The sequence below is a fragment of the Hydra vulgaris genome, chromosome 03 (genome assembly GCF_038396675.1).
Source record: "Hydra vulgaris chromosome 03, alternate assembly HydraT2T_AEP".
NCBI classification, from domain to species: domain Eukaryota; kingdom Metazoa; phylum Cnidaria; class Hydrozoa; order Anthoathecata; family Hydridae; genus Hydra; species Hydra vulgaris.
The window spans coordinates 5,107,891-5,130,133 of record NC_088922.1 but is presented as its reverse complement, the minus strand read 5'-3'; the positions used below and the strand labels follow the sequence as shown (position 1 = coordinate 5,130,133).

The 22,243-nt window shown below is 25.4% G+C and overlaps 1 protein-coding gene across 1 annotated transcript in view; it reads left to right on the top strand.

Annotated features, from left to right (window-relative positions):
• Positions 1 to 20,609, top strand: part of LOC100204641 (tyrosine--tRNA ligase, cytoplasmic) — a 56,440-nt gene extending 35,831 nt beyond the window's left edge. The window contains exons 11-20 of the mRNA XM_065792115.1: positions 3,229 to 3,322; positions 3,406 to 3,491; positions 6,817 to 6,867; positions 7,192 to 7,276; positions 14,875 to 14,954; positions 15,054 to 15,210; positions 15,996 to 16,038; positions 16,114 to 16,214; positions 20,221 to 20,270; positions 20,404 to 20,609. Coding sequence (XP_065648187.1) covers positions 3,229 to 3,322; positions 3,406 to 3,491; positions 6,817 to 6,867; positions 7,192 to 7,276; positions 14,875 to 14,954; positions 15,054 to 15,210; positions 15,996 to 16,038; positions 16,114 to 16,214; positions 20,221 to 20,270; positions 20,404 to 20,511 — 855 coding nt within the window. The 3' untranslated portion in view covers positions 20,512 to 20,609. The remainder of the gene's footprint in view (positions 1 to 3,228; positions 3,323 to 3,405; positions 3,492 to 6,816; positions 6,868 to 7,191; positions 7,277 to 14,874; positions 14,955 to 15,053; positions 15,211 to 15,995; positions 16,039 to 16,113; positions 16,215 to 20,220; positions 20,271 to 20,403) is intronic.
• Positions 20,610 to 22,243: the final 1,634 nt, after the last annotated feature.

Here is a 22,243-nt window from a genome sequence, read left to right as displayed (position 1 = left end):
AGGCAATGTATGTTCACTCCAATTCGCTTTTTCCTATTTTAGTCAGTCAATGTAGGTACACTCCACTGTGACTACTGCTATAACAGTTAATTTATGTACGCATTGATGAACTTATTCTATAAAACTTGTTTGAAAAATTAGAGTATTGAAACAACTTTTAGTGTGCAAAGGATGTTTGTATTATATGCACATTATTTGTACACGCATACAAATAATTAATTTTTTTACAAACACAACATATATTTCAGGATTTTTTCTGGTCATTTCTTTAAAACATTTTCAGGTTTTTTTCAGAATATTTTTAGTAAATAATTTCCGGTTTTTAAAATATTGCCTGGATAATCCCTGATTGTATTAATGAAATGTTTATTGATAAAAGATTTCATAAAAAATTTTGCTTGGTTGTCATCTTTTTTTGTTTGTTCTGTTACACTTTTTTTTTCTCTTCTTTTCCTGTTTTAAAAAAATAAAATAAAAAATAAACCTTTTCTAAATAACTTGATAAAAAACCTTTAAATACTTTCCTTTGTTTCATTTTTTTTCTTTTTTAAATAAAATTTAAGTTCATTGCAAATGAAAACATAAAATCAAAAAGATAAAAATGTAAAATATTTTGTAAACATTTTTAAAAACATAATTCAAAAACATCTTATAGTTCTAGCTTAAATAATGAGGTTTAAATTACTGGCTAATAAAAATATTGAATAGATTATTAAATATAACTTTTTATTTTACTAATTTTTTTTTACTAAGAACCTGTTTTGTTGCTTGACTTTAGTTTCATTTATTACCCTAAGAATAATATAACAGTAAAAGAATAATGCTACAAATCTAAATATCACTAAAAAATTATTTGCACGTCAAAGCACACATTTTCTCAAACACGTCAAAGCACACATTTTCTCTTCTCAAAAATTGATAAAGATACATACAACTAAAATAAAAGATTTAAAATTTAAGAGCTTTAAAATTAACTGTAAATGCATAATAAATTTACAAATCAATGCATCACATATCAACCAATCCTATTCCTCTAATCATCAAAAATCACTCAAAAAAAATATTTTTAATATATTATTCTTAATCAGCCATTGCCTTCTAAATCTACACCAACACAGCATCAAAATAAGTCTTATGCACTAGCACCAAAGTCAAGTTAAAGTCAAGTATCCAAATGAAGGAAACATTTGTTAAAATAATGAAGTTAAGGATATAATGAAATTGTTATGGCAAAATTTATTCTTTGGGACTTGTTGTTGTAAGCTTTTTATCAGAATAAAATTATATCCAATTTTAATAAAAAAGAGTAATTTTTTTTTTTAAATTTTTAAATAATAAATACTAAATGAAAATAATATTTGCTATCTGTATAGATATCTTTGTATAACTTTTTATGCCAATCAAGAAATAAAAAGCTATGAGTTAAAAATGGAAACAATGAACTAAGGGGTTGAATGAAATATACTAATTGTGTACTTTGGTAAAACTTATTAAATCTCTATAAATTCTTCAAATAAATTTTAAATCAATTGTTATTAAATCTATAATAGTATAAACTCTAATACAGATGTTTTTAATTAACAATATGGTGTAAGATTCTAATTTCCATTAAAATTCTAGTTTCCATTTGACATCAGTAAAATTATTTAGTCAAAATTACAATTTGTTAATACATTTAGAACACCATCATCTCAACCCAAGTTTTTATTATCTCAACCACCAGAATCCATGTCATTACCACCAGCAGTGACTATTCATTTCTTTGTAAATCTATACCAACATAGCATCAGCATAAGTTGTATAGCATATGCATCAAAGTTATGTCTGTAAATATTTAATTGGTAAAATTGTTTTTTATTTAAGTACTTTTTTAGCCATTATTACAGCAGCAGCACAGTGATTTGAGTTCTGGCTCAAAACCAAGAAGTCTAAGGTTCAATACCTGCATTGATTTTAAAATTAAAAAAAAATTTTCTAATGCGGTTTCTTAGTTTTATTGTTTAAACTAACAGATATGGGTTTACTAATAAATTATTTTTAAAAGTCTTTTTAAACACAGTTAAAATGTATCATTTGACAAGTTTAGCAAACAAAGTCTATTATTTGTCTGAGCACGTTGTCTAAATAAAATTCATAGTATTTTTTGAGTCGCTACTTATCATTTAATTTAAATAAAAACGTGTTATGACATTTTGGTTTAAATACACTATTAGTTTACAAGTTATAAAAACGTTATAAAAACGATTTTACAACTTTTTTTTTGTGGGTTATTTAACTGGTTATGTTATTTTAGGAGAGGTATAAAATAAGAGAAGGTCGATATGCGGAGAAACAAATGAAGCATGGTAATCAAATGCATATTCACCTAAAGTTAACAAGTTTGTTATATAAAATTATATTAGTAGAAATACCTTCAACCTTAAAGAAATAGTTCTTTTTTGATTAATAAAAATGTAATCAAAAATGAATCATTTTTTTACAGCATAATTGAAATTTTACAGTCTACTCTAGTATTTCAGGAACTATTTCATCCCTAAAAACTCTGGTTAATTGACTCAAAAAGTTTTTTTTTAAAAGTTTGAAGTCCAAGGAGTCCCTATTTTTTGACCCCAGAGTCTCTAAAATTAATAGTACTTTGTATCCCTGTTTATGTATTTGACCCCATTATGTTCTTTAAATTAACTTCCTTAGTTTTATTATGTAAATTTAATCAAGCTTTGTTATACATAAAAAAGTTATAATATTATTTTTACCTTGAACCTTTAATATTGAAAATAAAAATATATTTATTAACTTAATGTTCCTCACTTACCACTAAAATGATATAACTTACTGTTCCTCACTTACCACTAAAATGAACTTAATGTTATAATTGATCCATTTTGTCAGGTGCAAAATAGCAAACCATGTTCTGAAAATATGTTGAAAGGTGTGCAATAAAAACTTTTAAAAGATTTAAAAATATATATATCTGTAACCATGCCCTGTGGTCACAAATAAATATTTATCTATGATATTACCTTAATATATTATCACCCTAATTCATTTTGTTAAATTACCAACAGTTTCAGTAACATTTAAATAATTACATAATTTACATAATTGAGCAAATATATATGCAGTAATAATAATTTAATTGGCAAAAAACATGGAATGTTAACTTTAGCATTAAAATATTAACAATTTAATGCATTTATGTTAAATAATCTAAAATTTGAAAATTTTTAGGCATTTTGCGAGGAAGGTAATATCACTGAAAATGGTGTATTAGCATTCTGCAAATTTGTTCTATTCCCAGTTATGGAGCATAAAGGAATTTCTTGTAAATTTTATTTTTGCAATTTTACTTTATTTATAAACTTTTGATTTTCTTTAAAAGCATCTGTGGTGTTTTCAATTCTTTAGTATTTCAAATATTTCGGTCTGAAGAAAATGGTGGAAACCTTGATTTTTCTACCTATATTCAGCTTGAAGAAGCATTCAGTGAAAAGGTTGGTTCATACTAGAATCTTAATATTAGCTACTATTTAATAAGCTTAGTACAATGATTATAACTAATGTAATTGGTTAAAATAGAATCTCTAACGTGTAATTGGCTATATATATAAAGTCTAATTTAATGCGCTTAGTTATGATATTAGTTCACTGACATCAAATTAAATTGTTTTAAATTTTTGGTTTGATATCGCAAAAATCAGGTAATATATTTAATTTGAAATTATTATTTAAATTGTTTAAATTGTTTTTTTTATTTTACAAATTTTGATTTTATATCACTAAAGTTTATTACTAAGGCTTGATACATTTTAATTAAATTTATTTAAAATATTGAATATTATATCTTATATAAAGTAGCTATGTTGCGGGCCAGGAGACATTCGGTAGCTATGTAGTACCTACATAGCAAGTAATGTAGTAGCATTCTGTTTAATAGCTATGTATTAAGCACGTAGCCTGTGGACTATGTAGTACATATGTAATCAACATTCCTGATTGAATTTTATGGATACACCAACCTTTAGTATAACCAGCAGTATGAATGTTTAATCTGCTACAGCCACATTGACTGGATATTCTTTATACCTAAACATGTCTTAAATCTAATTTATAGTTTGTTTACAACAGCTTTTCATTTGTAAATGACTAGGGTCCTAACCCTGGCAATTAATGAGACTTTTTTCAAACCCGGTCCCAGCTAAACTATAAGATTTAGCAGGGGTTATTAGCCGGGGCTAGAAAAAAATTTATAAAGCTTTATATATTATAACTTTATGGTTACATTTACTATTTATTAAATACTGACATATATTTATACATTTTCAAACTCTAATTTTTTTCCAAAAAGATTGCAAGCAACCACTATTAAGTTATGAGTTACTTTAAAATAGAGAGTAAGTAAAATATTAGGAAATGATTAACCGAAGACTTGAAAAGTTGTAGGTTTTCTATAAAAGAAAAACATGAAGATAGCTAATAGTTATAAGGTTTTTTTATGTGTAAGGAAAAAAACTGGATTAAAAGTTTTTATAGCATGAAGGGACAGATACAGGAAAAAGGATGCAACTTGTTGAATAAGAAACAAGCAAGAATGAGTTTTGGTTTATTGCAATAGAGACGATAGCTTGGCAGATAAAGCAGGTTTAATTTGTTGTTATTTTTTATATGTTAGTTCACCTTCCCAAGGCTGAAAATGCCGCTACAGACAAGGAGGCTAGTTAGTTGTGGTTATAACCTTCTCTCAATTATTAACGGAATATGTGTACCTACTTCTTCTACATAAGCTTTAATTTTTTACTAGACATCTGTCCAATTTTAATAATCTATACTAACACTTAATCTTACTAGCTAAATCTTCCTTACTTCTCTCAGGCTATTACGGCTCAAAGTGTTCCAACCAGTACACAAACCCTGTTCATGTACGAAATTATACAAAAAGTATGGAGTAGAATGAGGTTTGACTTTAAATTGAAGAGTAGGAATGAAAGCTTCCAAACTTTTAGTCGAGAAGGAATAAAAGCTTCTGAGGTGCGCTTTATGCATACATATTATGGATATAAACATATATGTTTGCTATTTATTTAGATGCTGGCATACAATATCCTTTCATATTTATATAAACTTTAGTATTTATATGGTGTAGTATTTGCTGAAAGAGAAGATGATGATGATGATGATTATGATGGCCATATTGATCATAATGATGTTTATATATGCATATATCAGGGATGCGGAGTCCCAAAAAGAACTCTGGATTTGAAAGTCACAAACAGATTACTTTATGCTAGGTTTTGGTATCCAGGAGCTCTAAAAATATAAATAAGTTTATGGACTACTAATAGAAAAAAAATTAAGACTTTTAGGTTAGAGGAACAATCGTTTTTTGAACCCGAAGTCCTTAGGTATAATGGTGGCAAGGACTCCGGGCTTAAAAACAATAAGTTTCAAGTCATTAAATCTTATGAACTTTTTCCTATAGCAGATCATAAGTCAACAATCATGTTTAAAGTTTCTGGACACTACAATCTTGGAAAAAGTAGAGATATAAAGCCGGAGTCCTTTTGGGACTCCGCATCCCTGACATATATATACAAAATGTTACATGAATTTTGAATAAAAAAAATATACTTATTATTAAATAAAGTCATGACTATAATAAAAATTTTCTGAACCTTACAAACGTAATTTTAGGTGATATAGAGATCATTGAGGTAGAAATGCAGGAAAAATTAATGGTACCATTCAAAAATGTAGGTGTGGATGGTGTGAATGGAATGATTTTTAAAAAGGGGAGTAGATTACATGCAAAATGTAAAGTGATGCATATTGGCAAAAGCAATTAAAATTACATACTATCAACCATCAATTAAAATTACATACAATCAATTACATACTATCAATAAAACAACATACTATCAACCAAAAATGGTTTGATCCACCTTATTTCATCAAGTGATTGTGAAAAAAAACTTGGGTATTATGTTGTTAAATAATTCGAAATAGAAGGAACAGGTTTACTTGTGCTTGCAAAACTAAGCAAATAGAACTAATGGTATTACATGTTGTACCTTAACATGCTTAAGTACATTAATTGTAAAAGCGCTTTATTGCTATTATTATCTATAGTCTAGTGTTTTGGTCTGTTGCCTTCATAACTTGTACTATCTTCTGCAACATTTCTTTTAAATATTACAGAAACAAAAATACTTAAACTCAATTATTAGTAGTTAAAAAGTTGATAAAGGTATGTTTTCTCATACATTGATTTAATCATTTGTTGAAGTCAGTAATGTTGTATTTGAAATTTGGGCAAAAACAACAACAAATTGTTTCAAAACCTAAAATTTCTATTCTTATAACTTTTGTAAATTGAATTAAATTATACTTTTTAAATTGTCTTAAGAATTATTCTATTTCAATATTTTACATTATAGTTACAGTTTTAATCTAGGTTTTAAACCAAGGCACCAATAAAAAGCATTTTTAGGCCCCAATAAAAGGCATAGCTAACAGACCTTAATTAACAAAAGTCATAACCTTGTTTTTGGGCAAGATTTAAAAACATTATGAACCAGTAATCTAAACACCTTGATCCAGACTTGGCCTAAAATCTTATGGATACATATTTAAGTTCACAATCTTATTGATCTCAGTTGTGGTTTTAGCACATACTTTCTTCTTTACATTTCTGGCATAATGTTGTGCATAGATACTTGCTCACACATAAATTTGTCAGTTTTTATATTAATGTCACCCATGTCAATCTCTATTTTTTTCAATTAGTAAATCTGTGCATTAGTTAAATCATTTTTATTATAGAAATTACATCCTGGAGATTTAAAAGCATCTGTCACAAATTTTCTAAATGAGGTAATTTTTTTATTAATAGAAACAATAATAATTTAAAATAAGGCATAAATAATTTTGTAATGTAAAATTTTTCTTAATTATTTATATATTTTCATAATAAGTTATTTCAATTTTGAAGGAAGGCGGGGGGGGGGGATTTTGAAACTTTTCAAACCAGTTATATTTAAATCTAAATACATTGTAGTATTATAGTTAATAATATATTTATTATAATATAAAAAAATTCTAAATAAATATTGCTATAATACTAAATCTACATATATCTTTAATCTATTTTTAAAATACTACTTTGTATTACTTCTGATTTTTTTTTACTAAATATAGCTGCTTGCACCTATTCGAAAGGTGTTTGATGATCCTGAAATGAAAAAACTTTCTGATCTTGCTTATCCAAAACCTGTCAAAGAGAGTAAGATATAGCATAGTTGTTATCATAATAATAATAATGATAGTAATAATTATTATTATTATATTTATTATTATTATCATCATTATTCATGAACATTTACACAGGATAGGCATATAAACAGTATTTCAATATTAAATTTTTTATAAACTTTTTTATAATTTTTGATAAATAGCAATAAGAAAAAGCCAAAAAAAAACTCTTGGTTTAGTTTAAAAAGTTAAAACCTTAAAAGTTCAATAAATAATTCAAAATTTATTATTTAAAATAAGTTTTAAAGAGTTAATTGAATAAACTAAAGTTTTTGAAAGTTCATACCCATCAAATTAAAAAACATATATATGTATAATATACATATATATGTTTTTTACATACATATACATTGTATATGTATGTTTGTAAATACATATATATATATATATATATATATATATATATATATATATATATATATATATATATGTATATATATATATATATATATATATATAGTATATATATATATATATATATATATATATATACACACACACACATATTCCATTCACCCTCTGTTAAGGCAATATATTGTTTATACAGTTTGTACATTCTAAGAGGAAAGACATTTAAGACATATACGACCTGTAATTTAATTTTTGGTATAAATTCAAGTTTTATTAATTTGATCATTTGTTTCTGATGAGTTTTAATTGATGGTCCACAGTGTGTGTATACACACACGCACGCACACACACACAACAAACAAAAAAGAATAAATCTTTTTGTTTGTTTTCTTGTTGATTACTTTAATATTTAAATTAAATTACAATATTGTATAAAAGCCAATACTGGATGAATATTAGAAAAAAAAATTTTCTCTTTCATTTGTAGATACTTTAAGTAAAAGGTTTTCTGTTACAAAAGGTTGACAATGAAGATTGCTATAGAACATTGTGACTGAAAAAAGTATTTCATTAGATTTCTACAGATGCTTCCTTTAAATTCAGTGATTCATATCAGTGATTCATATATTATCCTAACCTCTGAATTATGTTTCAAATAATAACACATCATAGATATTTTTCATTATAGTGTTCTTGCTTCCTGCACAGGTCAGACATTTTTCACAACACAATTTTTAATATACAGGATCTTGTGTTATTTTCTTTCTTTAACTGAAAGTTAAAGAAAGAAAATAACACAATCATGTCGTATGTAATACCTCGTCAAGATTTTCTGATTCTATCTCTCCACATGATTTCTAATCATCTTTTTTTCATCAATTTTTAAGATTTCTATGAAAAACTCCTGTAGCTATATTATATAGTATTCTTGAGTAATGTTTCATCAGTGTAAATTAGACCAGGATATATTTTCAAAAACAATCCTTAACCATCATCAATGAGATAATCTGTTTTCAAGCGGAATATACTTGATTAGCTCATCAAATTTTTTGCAATGAATGTTTGTTTGTTTTTTGTTTTTTATGTCAAAAAGGTTGTTATTGAGCTGATCAATGACCATGGTTTGGCTTTTAAGAGTACTTGCCAATGAAATCCATGTTTTGACTGTCCTAAACAAATTAAAGAGTCGGTTCACTTAATAACTGATTTATCATGAATAAATAATTTTTTTAAATTTAATATTAAAAACATACTTAACAACTTAGGGTTTATTAATGAAATCTGTTACCTAAAATTACTGAAAATTGTTTACCACCAGTAAATTGGCTCTTTTTTCATGGTACCATGAAGTGAAATTTCATTGTACCATGAAGTGATCTTTAATTTCAGGGCAACGACTGATGATGCAATTTGTTCAGCTCTAATTAGATCATCTAAACCAATGTTATCAATGTTTTTTTCCATTTTCAAAAAGTGAATTTGACCTCAAGCAATAATTAATTGACTTTTTCTTTTTTTTTACTTTTGAAGTCTTGATGAATTTTTTGTTTGTTGTAATTTGATGTTTTTAAGTTTTTACTTTCCATCTTTTTGTTTGTTGTTATTTGATTTTTTTATTAGGTTTTTTATTTTACAACCTTGCAAATTAAACTTTCAAAGTTATTCGTTTTTTTTTTTTTTTTGAGAAGGTGGCTCAAGTTAAATTTAATCAAAATTAAACAAATCAGGCAATAAAATATTTGTGAAAACTTTATTCAATTTTTCAAGATGCAAAATCTCTTCTTGAAGCCTTTTCATTATTATAATCTATTTTTTTGAGTGCACTCAATAAATATTGTCAGTTTTCTTTTAGATTTATATAGACACAGTTTTTGCATAATTTCAAGTTACAAAACATATTGTATGATTTGTAATTATTTATATAGACACAGTTTTTGCATAATTTCAAGTTACAAAACATATTGTATGATTTGTAATTATTTATATAGACACAGTTTTTGCATAATTTCAAGTTACAAAACATATTGTATGATTTGTAATTATTTATATAGACACAGTTTTTGCATAATTTCAAGTTACAAAACATATTGTATGATTTGTAATTATTTATATAGACACAGTTTTTGCATAATTTCAAGTTACAAAACATATTGTATGATTTGTAATTATTTATATAGACACAGTTTTTGCATAATTTCAAGTTACAAAACATATTGTATGATTTGTAATTATTTATATAGACACAGTTTTTGCATAATTTCAAGTTACAAAACATATTGTATGATTTGTAATTATTTATATAGACACAGTTTTTGCATAATTTCAAGTTACAAAACATATTGTATGATTTGTAATTATTTATATAGACACAGTTTTTGCATAATTTCAAGTTACAAAACATATTGTATGATTTGCAATTGTTTATATAGACACAGTTTTTGCATAATTTCAAGTTACAAAACATATTGTATGATTTGTAATTATTTTTTATTACTTTCTCTTTTAATTATACTTTTAAATTTTTTTGTTAGTTTCATATTTTTCATCATAACTATTTTATTACTTAAATAAATCTTAAAAAAATAAATCTTAAAAGTTGACAAATTAATGACTCTTGAAAAGGTTTTCAAAACTTCATACATCATGTTATAACCAATTAAACAATTATATTAGGATTAGTTATTATCTCTATATATTATTGTCAAACATAATAGTAGTGCTGTTAGAAGTAATGCCCTTTCGAGCGTGTTGACATGGAACCCTTGGGAGCCATTGCAACCAAGGCAATGGAGAGTAAGAGTCACAGCACATTTGTTTAAAAGAAAAAGTCAATGAAAGTGTATGCAAATATCTAACTTGTGTAAACTTCAAATAATGTAATATTAAAACTAAAACATCATGTTTTACAGTTTTACTTTCACTTGAAAATTGCGTTGCAGCAACATCTCTTTAGAATAATATTAGAATATATTTCCATAGGTCTATAGAATTTCTTTTCTTTTTTTAAAGTCTTTTATTTATTATATAGTTTTAACATTTTCATGTCAGCGTACAAGCTTGACCATGTAGTTAGCATGCAGAGCTTCTGATCGAAGAAGCCTTGGTTTGAATCCTACTACTTACAACTTTATTTTTTTTGAATCTTTATATGATTTTTTAAAAATACAAAACAAAACACTTTTAATAATTTTTAAATATTATATACATAGCACATGTAAAGATATTATACACTAACAAAAGGAAGGATTTTCAAAAAAGTCTCAAACACCAGAAGAATTTTGTTGCGCATGTGTTATGAATGATATAATTATGTTCTTAATGTGCTTAGGTAATTAGTCTTAATAAGTTGCGGATGGTCTGAAATTAAATTATGGTCGGAATCTTAATACAGAAAAAATTTTATTTCAATAATTAAAAGTTCTTTCAGCTATATTTACTTTTTTGCTTAAATATATATATATATATATATATATATATATATATATATATATATATATATATATATATATATATATATATATATATATATATATATATATATATATATATGTATGTATATATATATATATATGTATATATATATATATATATATATATATGTATGTATATATGTATATATGTATATATATATATATATATATATATATATATATATATATATATATATATATATATATATATATATATATATATATATGGCCAGATGATAAAAATTAAAAAATATATTGTGTTAAGGGGCAGATTTAAATCCCTGCAAAACTACACCGATAACAGCTTATTAAACCACTGATCTATTGAATTCATGTATGTAATAGAAAATAAATTGTTTTATAAATTCTTATACCAATTACAATTAGTCAACACTTATCAAACAGGTTTTCTAAATAAGCACAGTCTTATTGCATAGGAATAAAGTTGTGCTTAAATATAAACAATACATATAAATGCATATATTAAATGCAACTGTAAAAAATCATATTTAATAACATTTTATACTGAATCATGTGTAATATTAGAAAACGTTTCTAATAATTACAAGTCTTGTTTGCTCAAGCTGTTTTGTTTTGAATTTTTTTTATTTATGTTATCGTATTTTTAAAAAATTGACAAGATTGAAAAAAACATGAAACATGTTGTCTTGTCCAAGTGGAAAATTTGGATTTTAGATTTGCCTCTCTTAGGATAATTTCTGACTGCTAAAATTATGTCATCTTCTTAGACTATTAAATATGATAGATGCGGCTTTCTCGTATATCATTGAAGCCACAATTTTGGCATATGTGACGTCAATTTGCGGCAAAAAACTAGGGGAAAAAAACAGAAATAAGGTTTTATTTAGATTTTTTTAGAATAATTCCTTTTATAAAAGTATATAAAATATCATTTTATGGGTTATATTCTTGTAAAAACTACACATAGTAATTACTATTTTATTTTTTTTAAAACTAATTTTATTTTTTAATTTATTTTATTTAACTAATTAATTTTTACTAATATTATTATATTTATTTAACTAATATTATTTTATTTAACTAAATAATTTTTTTTAAACTTAATTTTATTTTTTTTATTTTATTTTTATTACTATTGTAATAAATGCAAACTTTTATCTTAGAAACAATATGTACCAATATGTACCAATATATACCAGTTTCATATCTTTTCATGTAACTTTATGCATCATAATTAAAGTTAATCAAAAATGTAAGATAAATGCAAAAGCAAACTTTATATATTAAAGTTTTTTATTTGCCACAAACTGACGTCACTGCGCAAAATTTTTTTCGACTTAACTTTTAGATCAGTGTTTTATAGCTAAGGCTGCATCTATCCTTTAAAAAGTTTAAGTTCTTCTTAGTTCTGCCATTTGTATACGTTATGTACAAATTTCTGTAAGAATAAACGTCTAAAGCATATGCTGAATTTGCAGACAGATTTTGTACACTGGTGTATAATAAATCTATAAAATAAGAAACTTTAAAGAATATCTCAACAATTAGAAATCTTTTTTGCTATATTATTATTTTTGTGCTATTAATATATAAACAAGATTGAAAAAATTTCAAAATTTTATTACACTAAGGGGAGGTCTTAAACCCCCCAGAAACGACACTGGTGACAATGCATTAAACCACTGAGCTATCAATGATATACATTTAGGAGAAAAACAAACCTAATTTTAAATCCCTTGTAAGCTCTACCTATGCAAAAAAGGTGCGCATGTTAATTTTTTTGCTTTTAAAACAATTTTTTTAAATGAATTATTTTATTAAAAAATATTGAAGTAGATAAGAGACAGGTATAGAAATGATCAGTGTGGAATAGATAAGTATAGAAATGGTAGATTTGGTAAAAAACCGTATTTTACAGGTCTGTAAAGCTAGGATATATATATATATATTTATATATATATAAGAAAAAATTATAAAAAAGGCTGGTGTGGAATAGATTTACAAAGACCCATATTTGTACTAATTCAGTCAGCTAGTAATATTATATTAGTGTATTATGCATTTTGTAAGATTTAAAAAAATTGGACTTTTCAAATTTTTAAAACTTTTTATGTTTTGTAAACTGAGAGCAATTTATAAATAATCACAATCTATGAGAGTAGATTTGAAATGAATAACTACTATCTATGAAAGTTGGTGTGAAATAAATATAAATTTTTTTGTAAAATTCTAAAAATTGAATCTTAGAATTCTCTTTGCAAAAGTATTCCCTAAAGGTTTAAAATTATTTATACCACTAAAGCTATAATATACACATCCACGATCATGTTTATCCTAAATCTTTTTGCTTATATTCCAACTCTCTTAACTGAAGTTTTAATTCTTCTGTATCTGCAATCAAGCATAAGTCATCTGCATAGAATAGCTTTCATGGAAGATAAACTCTGAACTCTTTAGAGAAAACTTCGAAAACCATTACAAAAAGTAAACAAAGTATTATCGTTACTCCTATCTTTTGTTTTGATTGTTGTTGAAACATATTTATACATAGTTATGACAACTGTTACTAACCATACTTAAATTGGCAAAAATTCTTAAAAATATTTATAAAGGTTAAATTTTTTGAATACCCCTGCCAGGAGGCTAGATCAGTTATTGTATATTCTTGGAACCATGCCTTGTCATTTTTTGCCTAATGGCGAATTGAACACACTTTAAAATTTTCAAAAGTTTGTTGCTTTGACAGTCTCGCTATGTAGTAAACAGTATGTACCAGCACAATTATTAACAAAAGAAAGTGAATAATATTCCGGATTAAAGCATGAAATTGCTTGCCAGCTAACTTTGACTTTGTATACTGCAAACTGCTTAATTTGCGATTTGAGTTAATATTTTTATTAATAGATTTATGTCATATTGTTAGACTTAAGAAGTCTAACAATATGACATGTTACCCTTTATTAAAAAACCATTTAAAAAGTTTAGAAAACAGTCTACATTGTTTTTTAAAAAACCACAGAAATTGAATAAAATCTTTTTTATTTTTTGAATAAATTAAAAACTATAAAAAATGTTTGTTTTTTTATTTTTTTTATTTTTTTATACTGTTTTTATTATTTTATTTTATTACCTTGATTTTTATTTTTTTCTTCTATTGTCTGAGTTATCTCTTATTTATTGCTCACAAGAGTGTAATACATTGACTGATTTGGCTAATAGGTTCACAGAAGTGTATATAAGTTGACCGAGGGTTTTAGTTTTGACAGGTTGTTTATTAGTTTAAAATTTTTGTATAATTTATATACATGAAATAAATTTTATAAGCAAGACATGCTTTTAAAAAACTTTTTTTTATTAATATTAGTGAACCATTAAATGTTCAAGGTTTTGTAGCAACACCTAAAGATTTTTTGTTCAAGCATTTTTTAAATCCAGTGTTACTTAATTATATAGAACACATTAAGGAAGTGCTGTCATATATTTTTCAGTAATATTGTTTTAAGAATGTTTATGGCTATAAAAGTTAATGTATGTACACTCCCGAGAAAGAGTTAGATAGTTATGCAAAGATAATTTTTTTTAATAAAATTACGACTACATTTATTAATTTCATTAATATTTTTGTTTAAGATATCATTTTAACATGATTACATTTTGTCATAATAACATTTTGTTTAAGATGATTTTGTTTAAGATTGTTTAAGATGATTTTAAGATTTTGTTTAAAATGTTAAGATTGTTTAAGATTTAAGATGTTTTGTTAAAGATGTCAAAGGTAATGATAGTCGACCCATTAATCCTGCAAGATTAGATCTACGTGTTGGCAAAGTGCTTTCTGTAAAACCAGTAAGTCAAACTGTATCAAAAGTACAAATTACATCAAATAATATCTGATAATTAATTTGTTTACCAAACCAATTATTTTATACTTTTTATATTTTTTAGCACCCAGATGGAGATTCCTTGTACATAGAGGAAATAGACTTAGGTGAAGACAAGCCTCGTCAAATTGTTAGTGGTTTAAAGGCTTACATAAAGGCAGAAGAACTTAATAATAAACTTTGTGTTGTGCTTTGTAACTTAAAGCCAGCAAATATGAGAGGTCTAGTAAAGTTTATTTCCTTTTAATTTTTTTTTATAACTATTTCTCAATTTTTTTTTTATAGCGATTATCAATATTAAGTTTTGGTTAGTCTCATGATTTGGAAAAAAAAAACTTTATTAGATGTCAATGAACTAAAAAACTCAAGTTATTAATAAAATAAGATAAATAAACAATAGTTTATTTATCTTTTTTATTTATTTATCTCTAAAAGGATTACAATAGGTTTTTGTATTGTTATTTTAAGTTTTTGCATAACTGTAATATAGTAGACCCTAAAAGTAAACAAAAAAGTTTAAATTGCTGTCTGTTATAATGGAAGCTTTCCTATAATATAGATTTTTTATATATAGATAATATAGATAATTTCTTAAAGCTTTTGTACATCTGGTTATACTTGTTTTTTCTTTTTTTTGATGATGTTTTTTTGTATCATGTTGTTCTTGTTGTGTTATTATTGTAATGTTGTTCAGTAGATTAAATGATTTCTGGCACTATTTTGAATCTGGCAACATCTGCAGGCCTTTTCATTTTTAAACTGCAGGATGGGATTCTCACTCTGCTGGTTGCATATATAGTAACACTTTTTCAAACTTATAACAGTTGCTCATTGTTATAAAATAATCTCAATTTTATGCCTTTTTAACAAAAATATTTTAACTTAATTTATTTAATTGTATTTATTATATTTTGTTTTTTTATCAAAAATTTTTTTCTTTTGTTTCAAAATAATTTTTATTATACTTGTAGTTTGTTTAGCAGTTTGTTTGTTTTTTATTTTACAGGAGTAAAATCTGAGGGAATGCTTCTTGCTGCATCAAAAACTAAGTTAGTAAGATATTTTATGTTACTTTTTTTAATTTAGAAGAAGTGGTTTAAAAAAGTTTGAAAAATGCTTTTTAGTATGGATGGAAATCGACAGGTCGTTCTGTTGCAACCTCCAAATGAATGTCAACCTGGTGATTGTGTTTACTTTGATGGATTTTCTCACTTAGAACACGGCAGTAAGTTGAATTAAGTAGATAAACATTTTTAAATTATTAAAAAAAAAGAGCATATGAGTTTTGAAATTTTTTTTAAAAAAACCGTTAATGAAGTTTTGAGTTACTCAACAAAAATTTTCATGAGAAACTTTCATGAAAATTTGTTCTGCACTCATTAAATATTAAATGCGGAACAAAGAATTGTTGTAAAGTTTTTTTTTGTTGTTTTTTTTTTAATTTTTTTTTTGTTTTTATTTTTGTTTTATATGGATAAATTGATTAATAGTTAATTTAAAGAAAGATATTTAAAAGTTACCGTTTTTCATTTTATTTGTTATAATCTCACTTTATCAAAAACCAGAAAAAACTAACTTCTTTGTTTAAACAGGAATTTTGCAACAAACATTGATGCATTGTAATGCCAAAAAAAAATAATTGTTTAATGTTACTGTCATTTTTATTAAGATCTACATATTTTGTTTTTTTCTTGTCAAGAAAAGATCAATATATCCTTAAAAAACTCAAACTTTTCTTTGAAAAGTTTTGGAAATATCTTGGAATTTTGAATTGATTTTTGGCTGGCCACTCTGTGTTGTTGTTATGCTTGAATTTACTGTTATTTCAAAATTTTGAATTATTTCAAATCTCTCATTTTTTTTATGTTTTATAATTTAAGAAAATAAGTCAAAAAATAAAATAGATTTTTATTCTTTCGTTTTTAATTTGTTATCTATAGTAACAAACTATAAAGTGTGATTTAAAAATAACCTGAAGTAAAAATAAAAATTTCTAAAAATGAATATAGGTTTGCTTCCACTTTTTTCTTAACTAATTTATTACTTCCTAAATTACTAAGATTTTTAAAATGACTATTGGAAAACATAATAGAAAAATTTACAAAACTATATAGTAGTGAGCAGGTTAGTTAGCTCTTATCTAGCATATGAAAACTCAGATATAAAGCCCCCAATTTAGTTATAGATAGAAGAAACTCATAAATGTTGGATGGTAAGCCTCTTAGTGTTAGTATTATAATAAAAAAACTTTGACTAAGTATTTTCATGTTTTTCAGATAAGGACTAAGTTTTCCTTATTTTCAAATCAGGTTTACAGTATTACCAGGAACATGATGGGGATGAAACTTAGAACTTCTCGCTTATCAAGCAAGTGCTCTATCACTACAGTTACTGTGCTATATGTGTTTATTTATACCTAAAAACTTTTCTTTGGAAATGCTGTAAATATTAACCCTAAAATTTTCAGATGGTGGAATATGGAAAATAATTTTACAATTTAATGCCATTAGTGGATTCTTAAAAGATGATATTTTAAAGAGCAAAAAAAATTTACTATGTAGTAATGGAGTCATTGTTAAAATTGCTGAGTTGCACTGCACTTAACTTTGCTGGGAACTTTTCAACACTTTGCCAAGATAAAGATTATTTCACAAAATTTGAATAAAATCAGTTACATTAGTAACATTAATTTTTCCACTCTGTTGGTTTATTTAATTCTGTTGCTATGTATTGTTGTTGGGTTTTTTGTTGTTGTTGATGTTGTTTGATTGTTTTTTGTTTTGTTCTTTCAATATCTTTTTTCAATAAATTCAATCTCAACGATGCTTTAGACAACCACTATTTTAATTGGGAAAGAAAGAAAAAAAATAAGGGCAAAATAAAATGCAGTAAAGAATAACGTAACTAAACAGATTACAAAAAACATTCAAAACAAAGTAAACAACTTGAAAACTTAGACAAGCAACACACAGTAAAAGAATGTTTCAGTAAAAGGATGTAACTTCTAACATCGTTGCTTGAGTAGCAACCATGCAACCACATATTTTTAGAAAAGAGATTCAACCTTACCACAATGGGACAGAAGTTTAAGCTTCATCAATTATATGATTTTGGACTTGGTCTAAAAAGCTTGAGTGTCTCATTAGAAGTACCAGCCCAAATATAAAAACAGTTTTCATATAAGAACAAATAAGAGATTTTGAGAGAGAATGGAATTGGGAATGGTTTCCAGACATTCCATTGCAAAGTAAGCACTGCAACTTTTTCACTTTACAATGGATTTTATATATAGTTTTCTTGAGAGATTAGTAATAAATAATAATCCGAAGTATATATAATAAGATGTTAAGTAGAGTACTCAGTAAGTTCTATTGTAAATATCTGGTTTAGAAAGATTTTTGAAACATTTAACTTTATACTTCATCCAGTACTAAAAACTAATAGTTCTTTATCAGTTTAATGCAATTATTGTAAAGGAAATTATTCTTTATTTTGTTATGATGTTGTCATGTTTGGCAAAGTATAAAATGTAAAATAAAGCTGTAAAATAAATTTACTAATTCTCCTAACATTTTCCCATCCAACCACTCCAAGCTTACCAAGACCCTCCTCCATTTATAAATATCAAAACTAAAAAATAACTGGAGTAAATCTGCCTTCAAAATTAAAAAATATAAGTTTACTGATAAATATAAAAATTCCCACACATTAATTAGATCTGGACAAAAATTCCTACCCGCCTTTTTATTCCCAAGCCATTTTATTTATTATTAATCGTTGGAGAATACCTGGACATATGGCACATTTTTGCATTATGCATTCACAGTTGTTTTTTTATATATATCTTATAATAATTTTGTGATTGAGTTTTTCATGTAATCATTGGAAGGCCTGGAATAGCTATAACAAGAATCTTTTTTTTTATTGAAGAAGTAAATGTTTACTTATTCTTATGGTAATTTTTTACAATGGTTGTATCTATTCGTATTTTAAGCTCATTATAAAAAATTGTTTAGACATTAAATGATATCAAATAATATATAAGATATCAAAAATATATAAGATATCAAATAATATATAATGCTTTGTAACAATCGAATTAGATGTAATCATTCCAGATGTCCTATATTTCCCATGCATTGCTTTACTTTGAGAATTGTTTCTAAAGGTTTAATAGCAAGGACATGGATATGTTGTAACAATTAAATTGAGTCAAGAGGCAGTTAAAAATTTTTTTGCTATCACTGGGTGTCTTTTAATGGGAAAGCTTTATCTAATCCTCGGTTTATCAAATCCTCAGTCCACTTGTATTAAGACTAGCAACTTTAGAAAAAAGATAACAGTAAATAGTTTGATCGCACCAGAGTTGTAGGAATAACTTTAGAAAATCAAAAGTGCCAGGTTAGTTATTATTTATTTGTCCCTTTTTTTGATCTGAAGAAAAATGTCTCTATATTTAGTGTTTTGTTGGTTATTAATAAAGTATATTCGAATTCTTTCATTTAACCTCTTCTAGCTGAAGATATTGTGAAAACTGGGTTTATGACAAAATTTGAACTTTTTTTAAAACACAGTATACTTGAGCACAATTTTCAGTATGAAAATCGAGCTTCGTTAAACTTCATCATAACAGATTTTACATCTAATATTTATCTGCTTCATTAGTTGTATATTTTGACGTGAACGTAAAAATGTAAACGATTAGAACAAAATGAAAAACACTCTTGATTGTAAACCATGAAAACTACTTTACATTAAAATTTAAAAAATTCTGAAAATTTTTTGTGAAAACAAAAAATAATTTCCGTTTTAAAGTTTTAGTAATACTAAAACAGTTGTGGAAAATTTTGAGCTGTACTTAATCAAACACAAATTATAAATACTTTATTAAAAAATTTTAACTGTTAAAAATAAAAATACTTTAAAATAAAAAACAATTTTTCAAAATGTACATTTATAAGTGTGAAACCGTAGTAAGAATTTGTGCATCGAAACGTTATGCTAGAATAACGTATAAATTGGAACTAAATAACGCATCAGGGCGGTAAACTAAATAACGCATCAGGGCGGTAAACTAAATAACGCATCAGGGCGGCAAACTAAATAACGCATCAGGGCGGTAAACTAAGTAACGCATCAGGGCGAATTAAAGTATCAAAACATAAAATAAAATTTTTAAATTTATTTGCTTTGGCCTATTTAAAATTTGCTATTTATTTATTTGTTTTTAGAACCTGATGATCAACTCAATCCCAAAAAAAAAATATTTGAAACAATAAAGGTGAATTTGTATTATTATCTTTAGTTTTCCAATTAATTGAAATAAATTAAATAAATTGAAATCAATTTCTTTAATTATAATTCTATTAATTATTCTTTTTTTCTTATTTGTTTTAATTTAAATTCGTTTTTAGACTAAATTACAAGTTTCCGATGAGTTCGTTGCAGAATACGATGGTTGCGTAATGCAAACCGAACGAGGTGTTGTAACAGCGACATTAAATAACGCTGAAATAAGTTAGAATCTTAAACATCACATTTTTTATTTTCAATATATATTTATTTTAATATGATAAAAGGAAGGGAAAAAAAATGTTTACGTCGGCTATTTGGAACAAAATAATTCTTATTTTTGTCTAACTCCTCAACCTAAACTACAAAATAAAAAAGTATTGTTTTAATCTAATCTAAGGATTTTTTTCACTTGATATCACCTCATGTTGGCGATTCAAAACAACCTTAAAAAACTTGTGGTTTATACAGCTTTTTAATTTATGATGAAAATGCGTATTTAAATTAAATTTAGATTGAAAAGCGCAGTATATATATATATATATATATATATATATATATATATATATATATATATATATATATATATATATATATATATATATATATATATATATATATATAAGGCCGGGGTGAAAGTAAACAAAAGTGTGAATTTTGTCATAATCCGAACTTATTTGCCAATCCATGTATGAAATCAGAAGCAGTTGTAAAATATAAAAATGCTTTACAGAAAAGTGCCCCATTTTGACCCTTAAACATGAGACAGGTCTCTAATATTATAGAAAAAAATTCTCATATTGTGACTCAAGCGAAATTTTAAAGATAATTATTTTGTATTTAGATTTTTAGTTTACTTTTTAAGGGGGAAACTCCCCCTAAAATCATAAAAAAAACAAAAAAATTGTTTGACCTTTTTTAGACATAAATATTACCATAGATTTCATTTATGTAATTTGTTTTTGATAAAAACTATTCTAAAGTGCAGAAATTTCAGTTTTTTTAATGGTGAGTTGATGTTTCGATATATCAAAAGTGTAATTTTTTTGTCGTAATTTCAACAACAACAAAAAAAAAGCTGTTTTAAAATGCGTAACTTGAGTTAGGATGCTACATTCTATTATACTTCTTGTTCAGCTATGCAAAAGTAAGCGAGATTAGGAGACAAAAACAGACTCAGATTAAAGTTATTTAATTTAACAAGAATGCCAAAAAGTTGTAGAGTAAAAAGTCGAACTAAACTTGGTAGGAAAAGGTGTAGTTTTTTTCCAGTTAAAAAGTCATTAATTCATGAAGAAGTTGTTGTTGATAGTGTAAATAAAGAATCTAATCAAATTGTAAATATTTTATTTAATAATGACACTGTGATTGACTGTCTGAGTGATGAAAATAAAAATGAAGCTTCTGATAATATTGTAAATATCCCATCACATTCAAAAATACGACAAATTGATGTAGTCGAATCTTCTTGTAATACTCTACTGTCTGGATATAGAATTATAGATATAGAAGTGTTATCTGTTATTTTTAAAGAACTCATTTGTCCAATGTGCTTCAATGAAGACTCACTTGTGTTGTCTGATAACTTGAAAGATCGACATGGACTCGCCTCTTTTTTAGTTTTTAAATGTTCAAATTGTTTATTTCGTAAAAAATTTTGTACTTCAAAAAAAAGTGGTAAGCAGGGGTACGACGTAAATAAGCGAGTTGTTTACACCATGCGGTCGTTGGGACATGGTCACGCAGGACTTGAAAAATTCACTTCTTTAATGAATATTCCTCCGCCAATGACAAGAAATAACTATGACAAGCTTGCTAAAACAATTTCTAAAGTTGTGAAAAAAGTAGCAATAGAAACTATGTGTGATGCTGCTGCAGAAATTAGACACGATTCCAATACTGTTGATACTGGTGTTTCATGTGATGGGACATGGCAACGACGAGGTTTTTCATCATATAATG